This window comes from Triturus cristatus, chromosome 3_2 (genome assembly GCF_964204655.1).
Source record: "Triturus cristatus chromosome 3_2, aTriCri1.1, whole genome shotgun sequence".
Taxonomy (NCBI): Eukaryota; Metazoa; Chordata; class Amphibia; order Caudata; family Salamandridae; genus Triturus; species Triturus cristatus.
Window position 1 is genome coordinate 1,088,787,571 of NC_140584.1, and position 26,429 is coordinate 1,088,813,999.

Sequence of the window (26,429 nt, forward strand, 5' to 3'; positions counted from 1 at the left end):
GTTATGCAATGGGTGGGCAGCAAGCCCCTTGTTGAATACAATGTCTCGCGCAAGCAAGAGTGCGTGCAGGGCATGCGCTGCCTCAGGCAAGACTTCATAGTCGATGAGAGGAATGTTTGCAAATACTCTAAATCAGTGGCAATCACTCTGGGCGGCATTCCAGCATCTGTGAAGCAGGGTGGCTACTGAGGTACATTTATCGAGAGAGGTGCGGTGTTCAAACCACAATGGGTTGGAATTCTACTCAGAGCAATAGCCAATTATTTATACTATGCATTCCTCCCATTACCTTTTGCGTGTTTGGTGTAGCACCCAAGTAGTCAAGGGTTCTTCGCTCGCTGCATCCAGGATCCGCACTATACCTCACTTATGACGTTGAAAATCGGTCTTAGGTTGTTTGTGATCCCTGATAGACGGGGCCACACCTGACAGTTTGGGATGGACGGCTCCTTTGAGGATCGGGATTAGTACCAAGTTGCATAAGGTGGCCTCTGTCAATGAGCAAAAAGATGGGCAAGAAAGCTACCCGGAGCAATTACCAGTGGTTTGGATCATTTCTAAGCATTTCTCCCATCACTTGTGGGGCAAGCTTAAGACCTTAGGAATGCTGGTTAGCTTCTCAAACCTGTTACTCTTAGCAGGAAAGCTTGGGGGCAGGGACTGACAGATTGTGAAGTAGCAATAGGCGCTGTGGCCTTCGCAAATGTGCTGGCTTGCGGGGCTAAGGTATGCTGGTTGACCTTCGTCAAACCAGTTCTCCAAGCCTGCACAATTCATGGGCAGATTTGCAATCCATGTAATAAGCATTTCCACTATCTTTGAAAATGCAGAAACAGATACTACTGTGAGCTCACTGAAATGACAAGAGCCTCCTTTTAATGTTTGGCATATCTATTGTAATTAATACATAGTAATATGTAATATAATATATAGAGAGGGGCTTTGGGTTAGCACACTTCATCCATTCCTCAGTTTTGGCATCACTCATATGTTGGATCAGTCCACAAAATAGCATTCAGTGATGCGGCAGTGGGTAGGCCCCCTCGACCATTTACTTTTTTGATTGGGCCTGTCAATTACATGTTGGATTAGTCTTCAGAACAGCCTTTTAATGTTTGGAACGTCAGGCAGTATGAGTAATGGTATCGTAATTATGTAATGGTATTTTGCCAATGGCAGAATAGCTTTTGCTTGACATACAATTATGTAATTTCATTACCTCCTGCTGCCTATCAGTGCTTCTCGACCTAGAAATATTTTTACCCAAAGGCTTAAAAGGTCTCTTGGGTGGTTCCGCTCCCTCCCTTTTCTGCGCCTTCCTTCAGGGTTCCTCAAACAGTGCAGCTTTGAAGACTGAATGATTTAAATGAACTTGTGCAGAGTTCTGAATTGCATGAATGGTAGACTCACTCGGGCAAGCAGCATGTGTATTTTTTATCCACTATTCATATTGATAAGTTGGCATTTCCTGGTCACAAGCAGTAAACTAAAGGACGTTCAAAAGAAATTATGTTTTCTATCATATAAGTAATCGGTATAATCCTGCCTTTTTAAGTATATTTTCTGATGGATTTACATTATGTTACAGTTATATGTTTTAGGAATATGTCTGCCTTTTTAGGTCTCGCCTAAGACAGCACATGCACTGTCACTTAGCAAACATTTTGTTTAGATTAAACGGGGTTTACAGCTCGACAGTTGCTTACCATTGTTTGGCTTCATTGTCACTAATTTTCTTGCTTTCCATTGGTCAAACCATGCCAGTTTCACTTGATCTTTATGTATGTGTCCTTTGCCTGGAGCATGGACCAAGTACTGCTTCCTGTCAGAGCCCAGTGTCCTTCCCATCTTCACATGCTTTCAGAGGTATTTTTTTTATTTATTTTAATTGTAGCACTCCATAATAATTTTTCTGATGCTTTGTCTGTAACCAGGGGAAGTGGTAGCATCTGAGCAGCAGCACCACCATTAGGGTCCTGTTAAAAATGCTGTGAATTAAAACATTTCCTAGAATGGGCGGGTAGAACAATATGAGTCCGATGTGGAGAGGTGGGGACAGTGGTGTGAGGCTTGAACACAGAGGTAGTGGATAGGGCATGTGTAAGAATGAATTGAAGGGCCTGGGCCAGTGGTGTAAGTAATGAGTACAAGTCTGTTAAAGTTCATCTGTTTAAACAAGCAGTAGCAATGCCAATAGAACTTTCTTTTAGAAGGATTGCCAACCCCAACAGGTTACTATTAAGACTGCAAGTACCTGGATGCTTTCATCCATGCAGTCACTTATCGATCTGTCCTTGTACTGAGTTATCCTTACGCGCTGACATCCACACATTGACTCATTCTTGCATTCATTCACTCGCCTATTCACAATATTTGACACACAAAACTACCAGCCAGTCATAAACCAGTCTTATTGCCGTCGATGCTAGGTTGCTAGAGGTGTGAAAATGCTTCCGGTAGTGTGTGGCTGGTAGTCTAAGATAGGTACGAGTGTTTGTGCGACTGATTATTTGACCGGCGTGGTAGTGGTGTCAGTAGTGCAAGAGTGCTACTTAATGAGGGGTGTAAGAGTGCTACCAGTAATTTGTGACTGCTGTTCTGCACAGGTTTTGAGAGTGCAGTCGGTAGAGTGGGACTTCTACTCTCTGAAAGGTATCCCACTGTGGTTTTGGAGTGGATAGTGCCAGGGTCTTACTTGCATGGCATGCTGTCTAGCTGTAGTTTTGCAGTGCATAGAAGCGTTAGGAGCTATGTAACTGTAATTAGAGGATACAGAGAAGCAAGTCTGTCACTGTGGGACTCTACATAGCTGGTATGGACATGATCTAATTCCTGATTTCCCTGTATAAGACGCTGATTTGATATTACTTACAAATAAGGTTTGTGTATGAGAGATGAGCATGCAGCATACTAGGGGGGTAGTTTTAATGGTCAGGCTACACATTTTCAAGTCTGCCAAGTATCATAATAAAACCTCAGGCTCATCAGCCATAGGCAGTAACCAGACCTGAAAATGTAGCTGGGAAATTCTTGGGATGTATGAGGTTCTCTGGCATTCAACATTGTGAGCTTTAGGGCTCTGTGCTCGGCGTGTGAGGAAGAGCTGCAGGGCTATAAGCTAAGAGAGCCCGGCTGTGTAGATTGTGCAACTAGATACATTGGGCCTGGCTTCAGATTTCTTTGTGTTGCTTAGGTAAATGTGTGAGAATGGTGAGCAGGGCCGGACTGGGAACCCAAAGCAGCCCTGGTCATTTTGTCGGATGGGCCCCCACAGGGGAAGGGGGAGTAAGCAGGAAGTACTGCTGTTTAACAAAACTGGCCTCCAGCACTGCTGCCTTTGTTACTCGGGCTGATATTGCAGCATCGCTGCAAAACCGGCCCCCACTGCTGCAAAACCAGCCCCACCCTTCCAGACTCCCGGACAAATGACCAATGCCCTCTACAGCTAGTCCGGCCCTGTGTTATCTGAACAATGGGGTAACCCTGTGTCCCTCAGAACCTGGGCATACGCACTATAAGAAACAATGGTTCTGTCGGGCAAAGACCAACAATTACTTTGTTCTACGAATGGATCAAGACACAATTGAATACATCAATTATGGAAGAGAGTATTCTCTTTGTAACAGTGACCACAAAAAATATGAAGTACAAATCACATATACCATGTCAACATACAAATCACGATAAAGTCAAAGTCAAATTTAGTGGGTGAAATGCTGTTCTTTATATATAAATTGCATCATTCATATAGGCACCCACATCATTTATAACAAAGCACGGTTACCAAAGTAGTACACCATAGAACAAGTTTGTGAATCAGTGAAAAAGTGACATGAGTGACAAAATTGTGCATAGTATATACAAAAATGAATACAAATGATCTTTATGTACACGATAAAAAGAAGAGGGCCAGTTTCAAAGAAAGTTGCAATGACACAGTTTCATGAATCAATCAAAGTATGTATGGAAACAGGTCTTGAACTGGTCCTAGCTATTGCCATCGACGTTTCAACCCAGTATAAGCGACACTAAATCGTCAAGCGGGTCTTCATCAGGACTTAAAATAAACGATGGCAACCTGGCCGTGGGTCTAGGATGGCCTAACAGTCAAGTATTCAGGAGACAAATTAATCATCCAATGGGGATTCTCAAAAAGTGTTTCCTTATATGCAGAACCGTGTTAGTAGATTGTTATGCGTCAGATCTGATGTTAGAGTTACTATTTTGGTAAACTTCAAATGTATTTGATATTCAGCGTTAGCCACTCGCGCTGTCACACCACCTTTCGTTGTGGGGAGGCCCTGTGGTGAGACCAGTGGGACTGGTCTACATGACACTACGGTAGGTGCACCACCGAGGAGCGTGCAGTGGCGTATCCTAGGGGAGTGTGTGGGGTGGGACAGCCCGTAAATGATTACCGCCAGTCGGGTAACACGGACCAGCGTACTGACTGGTCGCGTCCATTCCTCAGTGGGCTGTTCGCCTGGCTGCACAGTACAAGGGCTCAGGACCAAGCGCGTGAACCATTGCCGTGCATTACAGACAGCAAAGGTCAGGCGGAACGCAAGATTGTGCGTGCGACTGGCGCAGCACGCTTCCTCCCCAACACCACAGTATCTTCCATCAGTGACTCGGTCAGCAAGGCCTGCACAGTGTAAGGGTCAGGAAGGCAGAATCCGGTCAAGATCCAAGGAGTCCTAAAGCCAGCTACTTTACTTTGAGACTGCTGCTGCCCATTGATCCAGTTTTCATTTGAGTCTCTGCAACCCAGAGTCCCCTTAGGCAACGTGGGTGTGGGCCTTCCCGGTGGTGCTTAGGAATAAGGAGGGGGGCCACTGCTCTGCTCTCATAAAGTGTAACCACTAAAGTAAGTAAAAACAAACGTTCTCAATGCGGATGATGTGTGTGCACATACATTTGTGTAGTCAGATCAGTATGTGTGTGCATGTGAACGTGAGCTCCATGAGTGTGTGCACACGCGGGCGTGGGTGTACATACTTGTGAGCATGTAAGTGTGTGTACATGTAAAGATGTGCATGCATGTCTGAGTGAATGATGTTCAGCGTCAAGATATCCCAAGTGGTGGACATGCACTTTCACAAAGACCCATTGTATGTTATGTGTGCGTGTGAGTCTGTAGGCATGTGTGAGTATCTGTGTGTCTGTTTGTGTCTGTGTGTGTGTGTCACAATGGCTGGAGTAGCACCTAGCAGTCCAGAAATTAGTGCAATGGCAAAACAATTCGTTTTGCAGTCGCAAATAGCTAAATAAATGTCTTCTCAGGGTAGGGTGCAAGGAGCATTAGAGCTCGTGTGTATGTCAATAAGGACTGAAACAATCGGGGTACTGTATGTTAGAAGACTATTGGAAAAGCTCCTTTTGAGTTGCTGAGGCATGGGTTGCAGAGGTAACAATCACATGTCGGGTGGCTTAGTGGACTAACATTCACAGTAGGGGCATCTGTTAAACCTCATGGTCACAGATTCAAATTATGGCGGGTCCACTCAGCCTTTCATCATTCTGAGGTCGATAAAATGAGCATCATTGAGTTTGGTAACAACAAACATCTGTTATTCAGGGCCAAGATACTCTTCTGGGCGAACATGCGCTTTACAAATACATATGTTAAATGGTATGTAAAATGTGTGGGTGTGTTTGGACTGACTGCATTAGAATCAAAACTGCAACACTCCAAGTTGCTTCTAACAGGTCATTAGTAAAGAGCTCGGGTGGAGCAGTCCATCCATCAGGTGCGGAATATCAGGGGCTGCTGGTGGTCAGGGATGAGTATATCAGCAGAGTTGTGTGTGTGCTTTGGGTGTGCAAGGAGAAAGCGAACCCTACTTGGGCCTGCTGCTGGGAAGGAGTGAATGTGAGCGTATCAGCATAGTAGTGTGTCTCGCATTCAAGACTGTAGCTAAATGGAGTGCTGCTGGTCAAAACTCAGTTGCACTAGTAACGAGCATTTGCAAAGCACTAGGTCTCGCATTTGCAAGAGTTAGAGCTATTGGCATTGTAAATGACAATGTCTTTAATCTATGTGTTTTTGTTTGGAGTGGAGTGGAAAAAAGTGAGGAGGAAATACAGAGGGTAATGTTGAGAGTGCATCGAGATGCAGTGGCAGAGGGCAGGGTTAGAGGGAAAAGAAGGGGTATGGGACAGCAAGGAAATAAATGTGAAGGAGGGGGAGAGTGATGGATGCAGATGGGGATTAATGAGGTAGCCTTTGAGGAGAGGAGAGACATGTTGCGTCTAAGGATCATTAACCGCCGAGTAGGTAATCACCAGCACACGGGAGATACTATGTTTCCATCCTGGATACACACCACTCATGTTTATTGTGCAAATAGTCCCACCCCCAATCGTCACAAGAGTGACCACCGGTGTATAACTCAAGGGGGAGGTCCACTAACACCCCTCCGGGCTACGGCCATAATGGTCCGCACCACCAATGACCACATCACACTTCTTCACAACCTGCAAATAAAACACAACACACAAGAAAAATAAAGAAGAAAAAACAAACCCCACCAATATGTGTAGAACACACACAAGTTGAATAGAACACAATGTCCCGGGCATAAAACCAAGTCAATATGTTACATAGTTCTTCAATCTCGACAACCTGGCGGGGCACGGCAAAAGCTGATACCTCTCGATACCCCCAAGCTGCAGACCAGACTCAGGCCCCTGGTGTTCAGGACGGGGCACCAAATCACACTCAGGTGCCACATGGGGCATCCTTGCAGAGGAAGAAACACCACACTGTTCCGACACCACCTGACCCCCACCAGGAAGTTCATCACGTTCCAGTGCCTGATCAGGAGAAGATCCACCACTACCCAAATCCGCACCATCCGTAGACTCCTCATCAGAAACCAGAAGTCCATTATCCGGACGTATACCGTTCTCCACTCGGTCATCACCAGGATTCCAGTAAGCTTTGAAGAAAAACATCTTTCTAGAGATGATCATTCCATTTGTCATCGCTGTGATCATAGCCCCACGGACAGACTGAATAATCCACGGTTGAGGCTCAATAGGCAAAATAAATTTCCCTTTCTGATGCCGATTCCGCACCATAACAGCATCCCCCACCTTATTGGAACTCGGTCTTACTCCACGCCGTGAAGAAACCTTGTCATTCTTCAACTTGCGTTTCCACAGTTCATCTGCCACCAATGCATGTTTGGCAGACACCGCCTCCAATTAAGGAACAAAGTCACCCATAGGTCGATTCATACACAAAGACATCGGACTGGCCTTCGTAGTGGAATGAGGGTTCATCCGATATTCCCTCAAGAAACCATACAAAGCACAATCCAAATCCTGCCAGTCAGCCACAGCAATCCTAATGGCCTTATTAAGGGTGCGCATAAAGCGCTCTGCCTCCCCATTGGCCTGAGGCCATAAAGGAGTAATCATTCGGTGACGAATCCCCCTAGACTGAAGGTAGGTAGCAAAGTCCTGACTTGAAAATGGAGGACCATTGTCAGTACGGAGCTCAGTCAACAAACCATGAGTAGCCATGATTTTCTCAAACCGAGGAATAGTCTCACAGGCCGTAGTAGTGTCCAGTAACTCAACCTCAGGATATTTGGAAAAATCATCGATAACCACCAACATATGCCGCCCATCCGGTAGACTCCCAAAGTCATCACTTGCCCGCTGCCAAGGAAATGAAGGAATGTCTTCGGTGAGGATGGAAGCCGGAGAGTCCGCAGTTCCAGCAGCCTGACAGAGCCCACATCTCATCACAGTGCTCTCCACTAAAGCATCGAGGCCAGGAAACTAAACTTTACATCTCAACCTGGATTTAGTCTTCACTACCCCTCGATGAGCCAAGTGAGCAAGATCCACCAACCTTTGTTGCAGTCAACCAGGAATCACCAGCCGTGGACCTCTCATCCAACAGCCTTCTGGGGATATGACCTACTCATCCCGCACATTGTGAAGGGACACCAAAGTAAACTTAGCATCCTCAGTACGATACTTGGCTTTATCCACTAGGACACTCCATTTCCCAGTCATCACTGCAGAAAGACAAATCTGGAAACACTCAGCCAGTTTTGTAGACTCCAGAATCTCCTCTAAAGAAATAGGAAGTGTCCGAGACCGCTCCACCACCAGACGCACATATTCCTCAGTATCCTCAGCATCAGACTCCTCACTAGGAGTAGCAGGACGAAAATGCCTTGAGAGATAGTCAAACGGATTTAGTGTCCCTGGACGAAACACCACTGTAAAACAATAATCCTGCAACTGCAGAATCCACTTCTCAATTCGGGGTGGAGGTTTGGAAGAGGACCCCATGAACAACGGAATGAGAGGTTTATGATCCGTTATGTACAACAAACGGCTGGCCATATAGATATAAATGAAAATGGCGACACCCCCAATGGATAGAGAGGGAGAGAGATATAGAGCGAAGTGGAAGAAAGGAGGCGCTGGCATAGTGGCGGTGACGACACAGAGAGCGAGAGAAGATGGAGAAAAGTGTGAGGAAAAAGAGAGAAGAAGGAGAGCTAGCTGGAGAATGGAGCAGGTAATAACGACAGACAGAGAATTAGAGCCGAAGAAATACAGATGCGCAGAACCTGCACCACTGCGTCTTCCAGAACTCGGTCATTCTCCTCTTCTGACTAATAGGTGGAGGTGGGCCAACCGCTGAAGGTTTGAGCCCCAGGTCTGACTTTGGCTTTGTTTGGCCCCATAAAGACAAGGGGGGATTGGGGAGCAGCCAAGCACCACGAGGTCTGCCCCCGGGCAGATTGGGAGGGGGAGGGGCTGGCCGAGTAGTGGCCATTTTGGGGTTTTGGGCTACATTGGGAGTAGCCCAATTTGTTTTGTAGCCCAAGGGGTTTAAGGGCTGTTTTGGCGCTTTCCCAGCCACCATTTTAGGTTTGGTGACCTGGAGTTTAGCTTTTTCTGTGTAGGTATTTAGTCAGGGAGTGGTAGTCTGCTTTTGATTATGGCTGCAGAGGATTCTTGTGTATTGGAGGCCGTGCGACTTTTGAGCAAGGCCGGCCGGCTCGATATGTTAATACCGGTGGTGCAGGAGAGCGCGCGCCCAGTGAGGCGTGCATCGGCGGTGATAGCGGCTGCCGTGGTTGCCTGCTCGCCCCCCCAGATGTCGAGAAAGGGTCAGGTGAGTGGGGAGGGCCACACGGGTTGGACGGGCGCGGCCCTGGAGAGTGGCATTTTGTGGTGGGGTAGCGGATAAGGGAAGACGGCCGATGCTCAGCTGGGGAGCATGTCCCGCATCTCCCCAGCGACATCTGGGGCAGTCCGGGGCCACTCGTATGACGGGGGCGGCCTCACGGTGCTCGGCTGTCCCCCAAACCCCCCTTCTCATTGTTAGCTTTTCGGTTGTGTAAACCCTACCGTTTGCCCGGTTCGCCCGTTTGCCCGGTTCGGCATATTCTCTCATTGGTGTTTTAGGACCCCCCCTAGGCACACCTCTGGCAACGAAGCCCCTAATCACAAGGCTGCCAGCTGCAGCTGACAGTTACTAACGACCCAGTTCTTCCCAGCATGTATTGGGTGTCTGACGTTTACGACATTTATGGACCGCTAGAACGCAGCTGACAAGAGTCATTAAGCTGAGAAAATGCATTCTGTAGAGGTGCTGGGTGCAAACAAACGGACTCACAGAAACAACCCCTTTGAAGGTAGGGGGCGGGGTGGGTGTATGGAGGGCACTGAGAGTCGCTCTGGAGCTGGGAAGGTGGGAGGGGTAGCGGGGTGGATTGGTTCCTGGGCGGTAGGGGAGAGTGGGGTGGAGGAGGGGGTTTCCCCCCCCCCTGGTTGAGCCGAGGGGAGTAGGAAGGATCGGGGTGGCCTGGACATTTTCTCCTCGTGGGATGAATAGGTTGGGGGGGCAGAAGGGGGGGCCAGTTAGAGGTATGTCACGGGCGGGTTGGGGTGGATGGTATAGGGGAGGAGGGGAGAGCCAGTGGGGGTTGTCGGGGGTGTCCAGGAAAGGGTTTATGGGTGTAGAGGCAGGGTCGAGTTGGGCAGGGGGGCAGGGCGCCGTGGGCCTGGAGTGGAGCGAGAGGGACGAAGCTCTGGGGGAGGGTGGGAAGGTTGTGGGCCTTAGCGCGGTGGGAGGGGCGTGGCGGCCAGCACTTTGGGGACGGGCAGGAAGAGGAGCTGGGATGGGAGAGAAGAGAGGTAGGCCCAGCACACCAGACCATTCCTTTCTTTTCTTTTGCAGGTGGTGGAGCAACACGGAGCACCAGACTTGGTACCAAGGAGAAAGGAGGCTAGAGCCTTGCGCGGCGTACCCAATACCGGCGGGGGATCCCGTCGTGGCTGGCATAAGTAGGCCCAAAGCAGGCTCGCCAGCCCCAACACCCACTGGGCCCCAACAGCCCGGGTGACACCAGGTAAATGGGATGGGGGATTGCGACCGCTAATGGTCTAGGGAGAGAAAAGGGGGTAAGAAAAGGGGGATAGGTTGCTGAGTTGAAAGTATGTGCGGGACGTGGGTGTGGGAACGGATGAGGCAGGTAAGGCGTCCGTGAGCATGGGAAATAGGGCTTCGATGGAGGACGCGAGTAAGGCATCAGGGGACACAGCGACAGGGTGACTGACAAAAAAGAGACGGTGACAATAGCGACAGGGGAGTCCGAGAATAAATTACAGAGTAAGGAGTTGAAAATAAAGTGCTTGCCTTATATGGGAGTGACTAAGCCTTTGGGCGCGCACTTAATGTTGGCAACAAAGGAGCGGATCTGCAAGGGTGAATATGTTGAGATGCTTAAGCTGCTGCACAGAGAAGTTAGGGCAAAAGAGGGATCAAAAGGGGAGGAATATGACTTGGCCAAGAGACCGAAAGTGCCGCTCACAAGCGAGAATTGGACAGCGGCATTTTTGATATATGCCAGTCTGTACTGCGAGAGGTACCCAGAGAGGTGCGGGGCCATGTTCAAGTACATGGATGTAATCAGGAATGCCCAGATTACAGGGTTGGATATGCATGGGCGCAATAAGATGAGGAATTTAGAGCACGCATGGCGTGGGACAGAGGCAAAATGGGGTGAATTGGATATGGACTCATGGCAACATACGATGGGGTTGACTGGAGCAGGGTTGACTGGAGCAGGGAAAACTATCTTCACGGCAAGTGGCCTACTGCTCGTTTATCGGCCCTTTCAGGAGCACCCCACCCGGGGAGGGGTGGGTGGAACGGGTAGAGGACAGATGGGAACGAAGGGAGCCTGCTGGGATTTTAACAAGGGGCTGTGCAAACGGGAGTACTGCAGATTTTGGCATGACTGTTCAATTTGCGGCGGCAGACACGCCTTGGTTACTTGCTTTGGGGGCAGTCAGGGGGTTTTAGGACGGGGGGACAGCAGCAGCAGCCCTTCACGGGCGGGCCTAGACCAAAGGGCTCGTACTCCGGTTGGAACAGATAAATTGATTGCAGCCCTACAGGAATATGGTAACCGGGAGGCTGCAAAACGCTTGCGGACTGGCTTTCAAAAGGGCTTTAGACTGGGGTGTGGGGGACCTAGGACAAGAAGGTAGGCAGACAATTTATACTCAGACAAAGCACATTCAGAAATAATACAAGAAAAATTGGATAAAGAGGTGTGCGAGGGCCGCATGGCGGGGCATCTTTGAGGATTGGCCACTGGGAGATTTGATTGTGTCACCCATAGGAGTGGTGCCGAGAAAGGAGCAAGGGCAGTTCAGTTTGATATGACATTTGTCGTGGCCAAAAGGTGGTTCGGTGAACGATTTCATCGACAAAAGTGAGGCTCCTGTGTCTTATTCATCAGTTGACGATGGCAAAGTGCGACATAAAGTCAGCTTTCCGGTTGTTTCCTGTCCACCCGGATGATTTGGATCTTATGGGCATCCATTTCAATGGTAAATGGTACGTGGACAAGGCATTGCCGATGGGTTGTTCTATGTCTTGCGCACTTTTTGAATGTGTCAGCACGTTCCTTCAATGGTTGTTCTCGGAACGGATGGGTCACCAAGGAGTAACACACTACCTGGATGACTTTTTCTTTGTGGGCACCTCAGACTCCACGGACTGCCAGAAGGCACGGGACAGTTTCAATGAGATCATGAGGGAACTTGGAGTGCCATGGGCACCATAAAAGAATATTGTTCTCGGAACGGACGGGTCACCAAGGAGTAACACACTGCCTGGATGACTTTTTCTTTGTGGGCACCTCAGACTCCACGGACTGCCAGAAGGCGCTGGACAGTTTCAATGAGATCATGAGGGAACTTGGGATGCCGTAAAAGACTATGCGGCCCTGCACAGCTCTGTCCTTTTTGGGCATTGAGTTGGACTCGCAATTGAAGGAGGCACGCCTCACGGAGGACGGAAAGCAGCAAATGTTGGGGTTGCTGGCGACAATGTTGTCAAAAATCAAGGTCACGGTGAAAGAGATTCAGTGCTGTTTGGGTCACCCCAACTTTGCTTGTAGAGTGGTGAGTGTAGGATGGACATTTGGCAGGCGACTGGTTAGGGCGCTAGCAGGACAAAGACCTCCACATCATCACTTGCGGCTGTCTGTGGGTGTGAGGGAAGACTTGCGAAGGTGGCAGGTTTTCTTGCAGAATTTCAAAAGAATTCCACTGATGCGGAAGGGTGACATGGTATGGGAGGTCCAGATCTTTTCTGAGGCCGCCGGTAGTAGGGGCTTTGGCCTTTACTTCAAGGGAAGGGTGTGCAGAGCAGTGGCCGACGGATTGGGCTGGGGGGGTGGGAGTATAGCATTTTTAGAATTTTTTCCACGGGTGGGGGCAGGCACACGATGGGGCGCACAGTTGGCACACAGGAAGGTGACTTTCGGAATTGACAACATGGCGGTGGTGGAAATTGTGAAGCGCCAGTCTGCCAGAGATGGACAAGTTTTGACGTTACTGAGGGGTTTGTTCTGGGTTGGTTACGTCATGATATTACCTTTCGAGCAGTGCATGTGCCAGGAGTGGACAATGACATAGCGGATGCTTTTTCTCGCTTCACAGTGGGGGAGATTCTGTGGGCTAGCCAAGGACGCAGACAGGACACCGACCCGCATGCCGCAGCATTTGGGGTACGTGGGCAACACTGGATGTTGCAGTGGGTTTTTAGGGCCCCTTGGCCAATCCACGACGACTGCGTACAGGACAGAAGGGGAGGAAGTTTTACTGTCTGGTGCTAGGCAGCAAGTCTCACTGGCGCTTCAAGGGGGGGAGGTGATTCAGTACAGTCTAGATTTGATTGATAAAGGACTTTATAGGGTCACAAATTGCTACTAGCGCTATGTGCGCAGCGCGTCAGGGGGGATGTAGCGCGGTCCTATGGTTTCTCCTGCTCATTTCATTTTCTTGTTTCAGGTTTGGTGATGGGCCCCTCGCCATGGAGATGACTATCTGGATTGTAGGACATTCCTTTGTAAAGTGGGCGCATGTCCAGGCCCGCGACAGTTATTTTGGGGAACATAGAGGCTTTAATACAGATTTGTTCAAAGTTATTGGAGGGGCAGAGGGGGCATGCGATGGAAGGAGTTGTGGCAGGTTATAATTGGCGTCTTGGTGGCTGGTAGGTGCCCCGACGTCTTGGTAATACATTTGGGGGGAAATGACATGGTCAAGGAAATGGGTTTGGCGTTAATGAGGAGCATGACGCGGGATTTGGCTGCGATAAAGCAGCAGTGGTCGGGTCGTGCGGTCATTTGGACAGAATTTGTTCCAAGTAGGGTATGGAGAGGAGCGTTTAATCCGGGGGCAGTAGGCAAGGTCTGGAGGAAACTCAACATTGGAAAGGTGTGTTTTTGCAGGCAGTCAGGGTTTTCGAAGATTGCCCGTGGAGACATTAAGTATAATACACTGGGTTTTTTCAGGGCGGTTGGAGTTCAGTTATCCAGGATGGGCATGGAGTTGTACCTACTGGAGATCAGGAAGGTCATGGCCAGGATGTTAAATGAGCAGCGACACTGCGAGGTCATACCTAGGAGGCAGGGGGGGCAGGAAAATGGGGAGGCGGCGTGTCCGCCTACTCTCCCGCCTTTTCCTGGGTGGCGGGGTTGTTAACAGTTTGCCAAGATTGGCTGAAGTTTTTAGTTAAGTGTTGGTAGTTTGTGAGCAGGGGCAGGGAAAGGGTAACCAGGTAGGCTAAGTTTAGACTAGATGTTTGTTAGCTACAGTTGCACAAAGCCAGGTAGGGGTTTAGGTCATTGGAGGACAGGATTTGGAAATGCAATATTGTGCAAGATTGTGTAATATGGTTGTTATGTAATGTTATTTTGTATTCGGCAGGGTGGGGGATTTCATGTGGGGATCATAGGGGTTGGGGGGAACAAGGGGTGAGGTAATCGATGTATAGTGAGGTTTTAGTTTTGTAAAGCAGTTGCCAGCGTTAATAAATTGTGATATGCACCTGTTTCAATAAAGCGGCCTTTTACACACACAAAAATTGGTCTCGGCTTGGCTTGCCCCCCTCCCTCCCAAGCTCCGGCGCGATCCTCTTTCGTTTTCGGGCCCACGCATTTTTGTCATTGTGAGTGCGGGCCGCCTGGGTAGAGCTTGTTTTATTTAGATGCGCTCGTCACGCGTTTTAAACGGAAGGCTTCTCCCCCTGCTACTAAACCACCCCTTATATGTTGGCGATTAGTGCTGATTCACATAGCAGCATTTATTTCCTTTTAGCGCGCTCGCAGGCACTCACACAACTCCCAGGCTTCTCCCTTCCACTTCATGTTGTGATCCCTCCCCCCACCATCCTAACGCAAGCGTTTTCCTTCATCAAACCTGCATCTTGACCAGTTAGGTTAGCTGAAAGACCTTGACTTGTGCATCTTATGGAACTGGAAATTCCAGTCTCATTCGTGTCAGTGTCGGAATCTGACCAGAGATGTGGACAATTTTGCCATCCTGGACCTGTGCTGAGACTTTGAAAGGCCCCTGGAGCTGGACCGTTGTCTGGAGGAAGAAGAGGATTTCTCCTTCGTATAGTGCGTCTTGTGCTTTTTGTAGAAAAATCTCTTGGAGAACTTCGCACCACAAAAAAAACTGCTGGAAACGATTGCTTAGTTGTCCTTCTCTGGTTCTTGGCTAGAAACAATTTGGCCTTCCTCTTCCTGGAGGAGTTCAGGTGCATGAAGGCAAAAGAATTGCAAGCCACAGCTCTGCGCTATGGTCTGAGACACCATATGCAATTGTCATGTGGATCAGAATGGGACATCTTCTTGCGGCACCTATGACAAGACGTGAAACCTGAACGTTTCATAAGAGACATCTGGCTTAGTCACTGTTGAATCGCACAAGGAATTCTATGGGTGAGACACAGAAAGAGAGATATTCTGCCCTGCATCAATAATGTGTGAAAGAACAGGAACTGACACAAGAATGCCTATAGGTGCCTAATATATGCTGGGTTATCATGCCTGGAGGAGGAGCTGCTGCTGCTGGGGCCCCATGGAAAGGTTTTCCAGAATAGTCTGAAGCCAAGAGAAATAATTCATAGGGTGAGGAATCTGTGGGAAAATGTATCCATCAGAACACTATTTTGAGTCAAACCTGTACTAACCATTTTCCCACCTAGTACATAAATACTCTTTCAGACATCCTGTCACTGTGAATTAATCTGCCAAAAATCATTCAACAAGTTTCAAAAGAACTTCAACATTTTGGTTTTAATCAATATGTCTCTGTAGGAACACTCATCATATCCCCCAACAACCTGAAATATCAGCAGCCAGCAGAGGAATGTGTAACAAAGGTACTTCAAATGGTGCGATGACAGTACTTACGAAATATAGGCTGTAACCAATAGTCTTACGTATAAAAAAAAGATTAACTGTAGTGACCCTATTTACAAATACAAAAACGAAATGTGCACAAGTACCATCATACTGTCTATATGCACAAACTATTCAACAAGAACCATTCACATGTAGGTGCTTCATTTTGGCAATTCTAGTAATCAAGTGCTGTAATTGTATTGCTGGAGAAGATTAAGTGCATATAAACTGATCTCATTTTTCCATCATTGTCTTTACTGCTCTCAGTAACGTAACAAACTGTGTCCCTCAACTAAACAGAACCAACGCTGGTATTCAGCAGAGGTTGAGAACACAAGACCTGGTTGCTTTTTAAAGCCACGATTTAGCCTTCCCCTCTCCTGCTTTGCTGCTGCTGCTGCTTTTGCTGGAGCATGGTTTAGCTTTCTTCTCTTTCAAGCTTCCTGGGTTGCTCTGAGTGTGGTATATCTGGATTGCTAGGTCAAGGCGCTCCTGAGCCATTCTAATCTCCCGCTGCAGGTTCTCCAGGTTTGGTGGAATGTTCTCGTCATGACTCCCATACTGCTGCTCCTGAGCTATGTTAGCTTTGTTCTGCTTGTGGGCCATCTTAGCATTGGAAAGTTCAGTGTACTGGATCTGATCTGGCTTAACTGCAATGTTGTACCCAGGGGGCGCAGAAGGTGTATTCCAAGTAAAAGGATATGCATAGGAAGTTGGGTCTTCCAGTACCTTCTTCTTGCTGCTCAGAATATCCCGAATGGTCCCAAATCCCAAATGAATCATCTCCAACACGTTCAGAAGCAAACACAGGCAACTTACCCCATACATTATTAGTAGAAAAATAGTTTTTTCTGTGGGCCTTGAAACAAAACAGTCCACTATGTGGTTGCAAGGATCTGTGCTGCAGGCAAACTTAGGGAGAACTTCAAATCCATACAAAAAGTATTGTCCAACAAGAAATGCAATCTCAAAAGCAGTCCTGATGATTAGCTGTAGTACATAGATTTTCATGAGGCCATCAGCCCGAATTCGTCGGCGGCCATCATGTTTAGTTTTGTCATTGTCTGGACTCTGAATCTCTTTTTCACTTTCCATCTCCATTTCTGGGTACATCATGGGATCCTCCTCATGGTCATCTTCGGTCTCCTCCAGGGCTCGGTTCCTCTTCCAACGAACAGCCATGTTTTTGCCTTTGGACCTTTTCTCGTTGTGCTCAGCCATTCTGGCGATTTTGTGAATGGCATAGCACAGGTAAAATAAGGATGGCGTAGTTATAAGTATGATCTGGAAAACCCAGAACCTTACATGAGATAAGGGTGCAAAGGCATCGTAGCAGACGTTCTCGCATCCCGGTGACTGTGTGTTGCATACAAACTTGCTCTGCTCGTCGTAATATATTGATTCGCCACCAACGACAGTCAGGACGATGCGAAACACAATCAAGATGGTCAGCCATATTTTGCCAACAAAGGTGGAGTGGTTGTGAATCTCCTCTAGCAGTCTAGTGAGGAAGCTCCAGCTCATGATCACAAAGTCTTATCACCCTAAAAACAAAACAGAAAGAAACACCAGTAAGAAAAAAATGGACCAGATTAGGATGTGATTTATAGCAAGTCTCTTCGCGATAGTGGGCTTTCAACAAACAGAAGCAGGAAATGTAGTCAGAAGACGGGTTTGATGCTGGCAACTACCATGCAAGGAATCAGTTTGAATAACCTTAGGCTGTAGCAGCACCAATGATTGATGCTGAGGGGTCATTCAGAGGTACAAATTAGACAAAGTGTGCTCGACCCACCAAGGATATGTTTATGGGATTGAATTAAACTGCCTCAATCCGGCAGGGTTACCTTTGTGTTTGTTTCTGCAAAAATAGAAGGAATGGTACTACTCAAGAACTAACCTCTAGTGAACAAGTTAAAAGGAAAGAGTAGTGGGATCAAACCAAACCTGTGGTAAAAAAGAACTTGTTAGAAAAGAAAGATTTAGCACTAATACACTTCCAATGAGATTGTTGAACTTAAATTCGCCAATAAACTTAGTTTAAGGTATGCAAATGGTGTATGCACTTGTTTTGCATACTTTATTATAGTTAGTGGACTCAACTGCACTGGCAAAAACAGTAAGGTAAAACCTGGTGATATTGATATTGGAGCCCAAGTAAGCACAAGAGAAAGAGCTATTTGTGCTAATCTCCTCATGAATACAAATGCAAAAACAGGCTCAAATATTGTCTGCCTCTATTTCTAGTCTTAAGGGACAAGTTGCTTACCTTCAGTAATGCCTTATCTGGTAGTGACATGATCTAGCCGCAGATTCCTTACCTTAGAACTTCCAGGTGTCAGGCTTGATTCTGAAGATTTTTGATAGCATTACCCCTGCGTGTCGATAGGTGGTGTCGGTCAACTCCCCGTGACGTCACAGGAGTCGAGTTCATTGAGACATCCGCATCGTCTATATAGGTATCACCTCGGCGCATGCGCTGAAGTCAGTACTTTTCACAACTTTCCTCGCCAGAAGCATGGAGCCATGAAGTGACTGACAATGATGTATTAAAAAACGGCTAGAGCCCTTAAGGGGAACAGCCCCGACACTAAAAACTGATCCGCAGTGCAAGGAGGATAGGTGGGCTGGTAAGGAATCTGAGCTAAATCAAGATAAGGTGTTACCAAAGGCAAGTAACTTGTTCATCTGATAAAGACATCTAGCCGCAGATTCCTTACTTTAGAACAGATACCCAAGCAATACCATCCCCGGAAGAGGGACTGCGGAAAGGTGTCAGACCAGAAAGGCCTTCCCTACGGACCTGGTTATCCAAGCAATGTTTGGCAAACGTGTGCACGAATGCCCACGTAGTCACTTTGCAGATGTCGAGGACCAGATCACCCCGTTGAAGAGCTGTGATGGCTGCCTTGGCCGTGGTTGAATGGGCTCTATGGCCTTCAGGAGTTTGTTTCTTTGCCAAGGTGTAGATATCATTATTCTCGTATGACATTAGCAGGTTGTATATTGGACTGTATTTAAAAAAAAAAAAAAAAAAAAGGACACTGTTCCAAAAGGCTGGCTACCGGCTACCGGGTATCAACCAATAGTCCTCGCCAAGAAAAAGCAAAAGTGAAGAGAAAGACCTAGGTATAGAGGGGACCCATCAGGAGGATAAGCAATTTACTGCCACCCTGTATGGGAAACAGGGCACTGGCTCACCCTGACTGATTATGAAGGTATATGCTTTTCATCACTCACTTCACGTGCACTTCACTGCTGATTGTTTTTGATCCTGAAGAAGCGCCTATGACCCTTGTGGCACCAGTGGCGCGAAACATGTCGATCCATTACATGCATATCTATGCCTGTAAGGGAAACTGTTTACCCATGGGGTTCTAATGTGCCTTTATGGGAACTATTCCCGTTGTCAATTTTTGGCCTTAGCAACCTTTTTAAATTTTATTGTAATCTGCACGCACCTTGTAGCCCTCTTCATTTGGACCCACACCCCACATACCCTCAGGCACCATCCGGCAGTGACTTTAAAAGAGCTCCGCCAAAGTGACCCATCGAGGGGACCCGTTGGGCATTGCACCGCCGGGCCCGACGAGGAGCCAATGCCCGATGATGAAGCATGACATCCTCCGGGGTGTGTGAGGGCAACAGGAGATAAGACCTCCTCTTTCTCCTTTTAAGGGGGTCCCCTCTATACCTAGGTCTTTCTCTTCACTTTTGCTTTTTCTTGGCGAGGACTATTGGTTGATACCCGGTATCCAGCCTTTTGGAACAGTGTCCTTTTTGTTTGTTTAAATACTATGAAAGAGGAGCATGGACACTGGACCATAACTCGCTCCTCGGTCCCCCCTCTCTTTTTTGATTTAGCAGTAACACGGCGGTTCAGCTGAGGGACCTATATCTTTTCTATCCCTTCTATTTTCTCTTTTCATTTCCTTTTCACACACAAGCCCGTACCACCCCAGTTTACCGGGTTAATTTCCTATGACCCTACTGTGATGCCTATGACAGGGATGGGACCCGATACCTCTAGTCTTTATTGTGGCATGTTGATGGGTTTGGGGTATGATTTCCCAGAACCCCCATAGGGCGTTTACCTGATGGGAGAGATGTCAGGATTGATTCATCAGGACTGTCTGGGCTGGCGTCACTTCATTATAAATTATCGGTTCTATTCGCGCATAGTTGTGATCTTAACATTATTCCCCATATGCAGTATGATGCGCACGCGCGGGTGAGTAGTTCTCCCCGGTGGCGCATGCGCGGCGGGACCTCGCACCTGCGCAAGTGCCCTGTCACGCCGAGGGATTCACGTCCCGGATGTAGGCGCCGCCCGGGCTTCTCTATTTGGACTATTTAGTCCGAGCATTGTCCCCTAGTAACTTGTGGGGGGAGACGTATGGACGGGGCAGGTACTCTGCAGCCCGCACCCGGACACCATTGTAAGTTAAGTAGGGGGCGTTTGAGGAAGGGGCATTCCGAGCGACTAGAGCACGGCTCGCGCACAGCCCTTGTAGTGTTTGGGCTTTGGTGTTTATGCTCCCTCTCATGATTGCTCTCTTTCAAATATCCCTCTTTATTACAGTCCGTTTGGGTGCGGGGATCCACCGTCTCTGGCCTCAGAAGCGACTCTCCTGATAATGCTGGGTAAGGAATTTTTATTGGAATTGCTTCCCTATTTGTAAGTCCTGTGACATAGCGCTTACCATACGGAAACAAGTAGCCATATATGACTGGTCCTATGCAGAATCACACTGTGGTCAAGGGTACTGTATATAATTTTGACACCCTGGTCCTCCATCTGACATTAAGGGTGTCTGTTAGATCGGCTACGTTGTAGGACGGAATATTTATGGGAACGCACATATTTGAGAGGTTCTCTTTCTTTAGAGTGGCAAAATCCCGGTAGGGGATAAATGGTACATGGGTAACTTTTGGGAAGTTCTGGCTTGTGTGTCTTTTATGGTGGCAGGTTGTGCACACGATTGTGGCACATTTTGTGGCATCAAGTTGTACTGATACACATACTGCTTATAATGTATTCTATGGGATGTATGACGTTACAACGCACACTTTTACAACGCATGCACTTACAACGCATTTTTTACAACGCATAATCCATTACAACGCATGACATTACAACGCATGACACTACAACGCATTTTTAAAAACTACCTTTACAACGCATTTCCATTACAACGCATAATACCTTTACAACGCATACCATTACAACGCATAATATTAAATTGCATTTAAGGTAAGTATTAGATAGTATAGGGGTAAAAGTTACTTTTCTAACTCCAGGGGGTTCAACAGTAGGGTAAGTGTTGGATAGTATAGGGGTAAAAATTACTATTCTAACTCCAGGGGGTGCAACAGTGGGGTAAGTGTTGGATAGTATAGGGGTAAAAATTACTATTCTAACTCCAGGGGGTGCATCAGTAGGGTAAGTGTTGGATAGCATAGGGGTAAAAATTACTATTCTAACTCCAGGGGGTGCAACAGTAGGGTAAGTGTTGGATAGTATAGGGGTAAAAATTACTATTCTAACTCCAGGGGGTGCAACAGTAGGGTAAGTGTTGGATAGTATAGGGGTAAAAATTACTATTCTAACTCCAGGGGGTGCAACAGTAGGGTAAGTGTTGGATAGTATAGGGGTAAAAGTTACTATTCTAACTCCAGGGGGGTGCAACAGTAGGGTAAGTGTTGGACAGTATAGGGGTAAAAATTACTATTCTAACTCCAGGGGGTGCAACAGTAGGGTAAGTGTTGGATAGTATAGGGGTAAAAATTACTATTCTAACTCCAGGGGGTGCAACAGTAGGGTAAGTGTTGGACAGTATAGGGGTAAAAATTACTATTCTAACTCAAGGGGGTGCAACAGTAGGGTAAGTGTTGGATAGTGTAGTGTAATATTATGCGTTGTAATGGTATGCGTTGTAATGGTAGTATGCGTTGTAATGGAATGCGTTGTAAAGGTAGTTTTTAAAAATGCGTTGTAGTGTCATGCGTTGTAATGTCATGCGTTGTAATGGATTATGCGTTGTAAAAAATGCGTTGTAAAGGTAGTGCGTTGTAAAAGTTGCGTTGTAAAGGTTGTTCCCCATTCTATGTTTCTACCCTAGGTATCCATCAGGAGGATAAGCAATTTACTGCCACCCTGTATGGGAAACAGGGCACTGGCTCACCCTGACTGATTATGAGGGTATATGCTTTTTATCACTCACTTCACGTGCACTTCACTGCTGATTGTTTTTGATCCTGAAGAAGCGCCTGTGACCCTTCTGTCACCAGTGGCGCGAAACATGTCGATCCATTACATGCATATCTATGCCTGTAAGGGTAACTGTTTACCCATGGGGTTCTAATGTGCCTTTATGGGAACTATTCCCGCTGTCAATTTTTGGCCTTAGCAACCTTTTTAAATGTTATTGTAATCTGCACGCACCTTGTAGCCCTCTTTATTTGGACCCACACCCCACATACCCTCAGGCACCATCCGGCATTAACTTTAAAAGAGCTCCGCCAAAGTGACCCTTCGGGGGGACCCGTTGGGCATTGCACCGCCGGGCCCGACGAGGAGCCAATGCCCGATGATGAAGCATGACAGGGGTGGTGGCATGGTTCAGCACCATCAGCATAGTGGACTGACTCCTTCCGCATTCTATTCTTTTTGCTGTAGGATCTACCCAGGTGTTTAGAAAAGGATACAGCCATGATGTAGACGTAAGAGCAAAGTTATCTTCATAGTGACTCTGTTACTCCTTGCTTGCAGGCTCTCTCCCATTTTCAACAACCTCTCACCAACCAATCATACACTTAATAAAAAATTCACACTGATAGGCTCATTTTTAATTACATGAACTACAGTAGGTGCGCATTCACAAGGAGAAGGTATGACATTGTATAATACATGCATATGCTTGAAATTAGATGTAGAAGAGAATACTTTGGTTTCGACATAACATGGCACAGTATGGTAGAAGGAATAACACACTTACCATAAAAATAGCCTTATCCTTTCATGTCCCTTTTTTGACATGCATCAAATTATGTAGTGCTTCCTATATGCAAGATTCTTCTGTCTCCCAACCACCTCCATAAGCACCGAGTATATCAAATAATGTATATCTAATAATGGTTATGCATTCTACTTGATTTTCTACCCACTTTAGAACACAGCTGGAAAACGGTGGGTAAGCACTAGGATGAGATAAGTATGTATATGAAAGAAGCAGAAGAAATTGTAGTGCAGGCTAGAATAATAATTACCTGCAGAAACAATCCAATAAATCATTGCAATACAGAAAATCAAAACATCTCTCATCCGATGGTATCAACTGAGGCTGTGACATAAAACATGCTCTGTGAGCTCTGAAAACTCCTAGAAATATCGAAGGGGATAGACAGGGCAGCAGGAAACCTGCCCATGCAAACTACTCCCAAGATGATTATCCCTTTCTTTCCTAGAAAGCATCTCAAATATTAACTCTTTCAGGCTGCGCCCAGGAAAGACTGTGAACTGGTGGTGTGCAGACAAAATATCGGAGAAAAGATATAATATGGACAAAATATCATGTCAAGAATATCGAGGACAAAAATATTGTGAAAGTAAGTTTCTACATTTAAGCAAAGTTTTACTACATACAAATCCAGATATATGTACTGTGACAATTTATATATCTTCAAGGTACGTAGATGTTGAATTAAAAACAGTAAATCTAAACTTGCCTATTTGGATTAACCTTCTTGATATTTTGGTCCTCGATATTTTTGACACAATATTTGTGTTTCCAATAATTCTGTCAGTGATCCGAACTGTTCTTTTCCGACTCAGAATTCCCTTTAAGCCTATTGAGCCTGTAATTTATACCACAGCACATTTTGTTTTTTAATCTGTGCAGCACATTGGCTCTAACAGCTGCACTACCTTTACAAAATTAAAGAATATGCCTTGGAAAGGTTAGTCATGCCTTAGATCATCTAGTGTCTCTGTTGCTCAATATGTTACAGTTTTGATGTCGGGAAGTTAGGAAGGAAAGACTGGCCTGAGACTGGCTAGGCAGCCGACATACATTTTTTCTCATTCCAATGTTTAAACCTAACATATTGACGTTTTTGTCAAACAGGCTAGAGATCTTTTATTGAAGGTACACATTAAACTTTGTGGCCCTTTAGCCTCGACTTGAGAATTTGTTCAAAACAATGGAACATTGCCGAAAAGAAAGACTAAATGAATACCAAAGGCCTAGTTTTTCACAAACGTATTTACAGTCAAGAAAATAAAGAGCCCGATTCACTAAAGTAATCTGAGACAAAATCCTAACTTTACGACTTTCTTTCGGTATTCACAAAGGGCATTTAGGAGTAGTAAAGTTAGGATTCACAAAGGGTATTTAGGAGTAGTAAAGTTAGGATTCCTAACTTTACTACTCTCAAATGCACTTTGTGAATACCGAAAGTCGTAAAGTTAGGATTTTGTCTCAGATGACTTTTGTGAATCGGGCCAAAAGTTCCTAATTGCACATAACTGAATTAGTTTACCAAATATAGATTGCTGAATACTGATTTTTGGCTAACAATATTTAATAATGGTTGACCAGGACACTTCAAAAGTAGATGTTTCCACTTGTTAGTTTCAACATTTTCAATGTAAAAGTGTGTTGTGAAAAACCAGACATCAAAACGCAAAAAATCAACAAGGAAAGAATCGTGCGAGTCAGTGTGATAGAGACAGAAAGATCAATGAAAATCAAGAAAACATGACAAAATATTTGTCGGATTCATTTACCTGATGTCTTGAGCTTCTGCCAACCAGAGCCGCATGCAAAATGTGGTTCCCTTGTAAATGTTCATGAAAACGTCCTGCAAAAGGGAAAAATGGTCTTCAGTCAATACTGGAAGGAGCAAATGATCTCACTCAGTAATGGAGTATGTGAATCATTTCAAAAGATAATATGCTTAAACTATATAGTGCTGAGATACTGAAATTAATGTTCATGCTTGTAATGTCGTATGTGCATCTGTCGCCTGTGCTCTCCGGGAGTTCTCACCTAAGCTGATACACAAGCACATGCACACAAACTAAGAATTAGATGGGAAACAGTCAAGCTTTCGGCTTCCAGTGGAGGTAAGCATATCAGTGGTAAATTTTCATAAAATAGGTAGTAAGTTCGAAAAGTTAACCGGAAAGAAAGGCACAACAAACCGTCAAATTGGAAGAAACCTGAAATTAACATGTTTTAGAAATCATTTAAGGAAGGTATTGGACTTGCCAATTAGATTTAGAAATGTATAAAGTTTGGCCAGTGGGTTTAAAAATACATATCGAGTAGCAGTTTGGAAGGAGAGTATTGAGGGCCTTTAACTACAGCAGCACCCTGACATTTCCAAGTGAATACAATTAGCCGTAGAATATGTTTTCTTTTGTGGGGTGGGGTGGGGTGGGTATGGCCAGGCAGGGGCGTAAACCATGAGAAACAGAATGATGCAACCAGCTGTAATGCATGCTTTGATGGAGTCTGCCCAGATGTGAAGAGGGGGGGGCTCAATCCTTTATGCCTATAACTGTATTGCTCCAAGGACCAAGTGACAATCAAAGTAACAATGACGGCCAGTTTACATCATGTCCAGTTGGTAAATTATGACCAGCAACAATGATATCCAATAGGCAAACAATGCCCAGTTTCAATGTTGGTCCTGTACAGTCAGCGTATGCAAGCTATTATGCCTAGCTAGCGTATTATGGCCAGTTTACAAAATGCAACGTCAGCATAATGGGCACCTTTTATTCTGCAATTACATTAATTAATGTGAATATTTATTATGAACGGTTTTCACATGAAAGCTGCTTCCTAATTCTCCCTGTTACCACATCATAGTCAATCTCCATTATCCATAGCTAACACATCATTGACAGATCCCATTAAGCCCAGTTAACACAACATGCTATTTCTATTATGGCAGTTAATACAAGGTCAATTACCATAAAGTTAACGTGGGCTCCTTTTTATTGTGGCCAGTTGGTAAGTCACAGCCAGTTTCTATAATAACCCTTACCAGTGGCCACTGCAACAATCACAACACCCACAGTTCCCACTACGCCACTCTTCCCATCCAGCCTCCTATCCTCTCCCTGTTTTGCACCCACCCGGGAACCCACTTGTTCCTTATTACTATAACGACTTACAAGCCTCTCTTGTTATTCAGTGCTCCTTTGCTTCGTAGCTAAAGTTGGTCTATATAAAGCCACATGCATTTATGCCCAGTTAGCACATCCTGTTTTTTTTTGCATCATGTGTATTTAGCATGTAACCAATAGATACCATTAAAGTCAATTAGTCTGTCAGTGGCAGTTTCAATAGGCTAGAACGCCAAGGTTCATTTCCTTGATATCTAGTTAACATCTTGGAGGTTTCCTATATGCCCAGTTATCCCATAATTATGAACACACAAAATCCTGACCGTTCTTTTTGTACCGCTGTTTAATGATTAACCAGACTGAGACCATTGTCTAATTCGATTGGTCTTTAGTAATATTAATTACTTTTTCTTTAAGCCATTTTTAGCTCATTCAGACATTATTGAACCGTCTTTCAAAAAATACACCACATAAAAAATAAACATATATACGTACTGTGTTCAACATATAATTAAACATACATTATGTGCAATATACGAACG

General features: G+C 45.9%; 1 protein-coding gene across 4 annotated transcripts in view; it reads right to left on the reverse strand.

Moving 5' to 3' along the window:
• Positions 1–15,622: 15,622 nt before the first annotated feature.
• The window catches only part of LOC146859179 (gap junction gamma-1 protein-like), a 136,818-nt gene continuing 126,011 nt past the window's right edge, over positions 15,623–26,429 (reverse strand). For all 4 annotated transcript variants that reach the window (XM_085649855.1, XM_085649858.1, XM_085649856.1 and 1 more), the window contains 2 exons: positions 24,538–24,611; positions 15,623–17,293 (listed from right to left, as the gene is read on the reverse strand). In XM_085649855.1, coding sequence (XP_085505981.1) covers positions 16,101–17,273 — 1,173 coding nt within the window. In that variant the 5' untranslated portion in view covers positions 17,274–17,293; positions 24,538–24,611 and the 3' untranslated portion in view covers positions 15,623–16,100. The remainder of the gene's footprint in view (positions 17,294–24,537; positions 24,612–26,429) is intronic.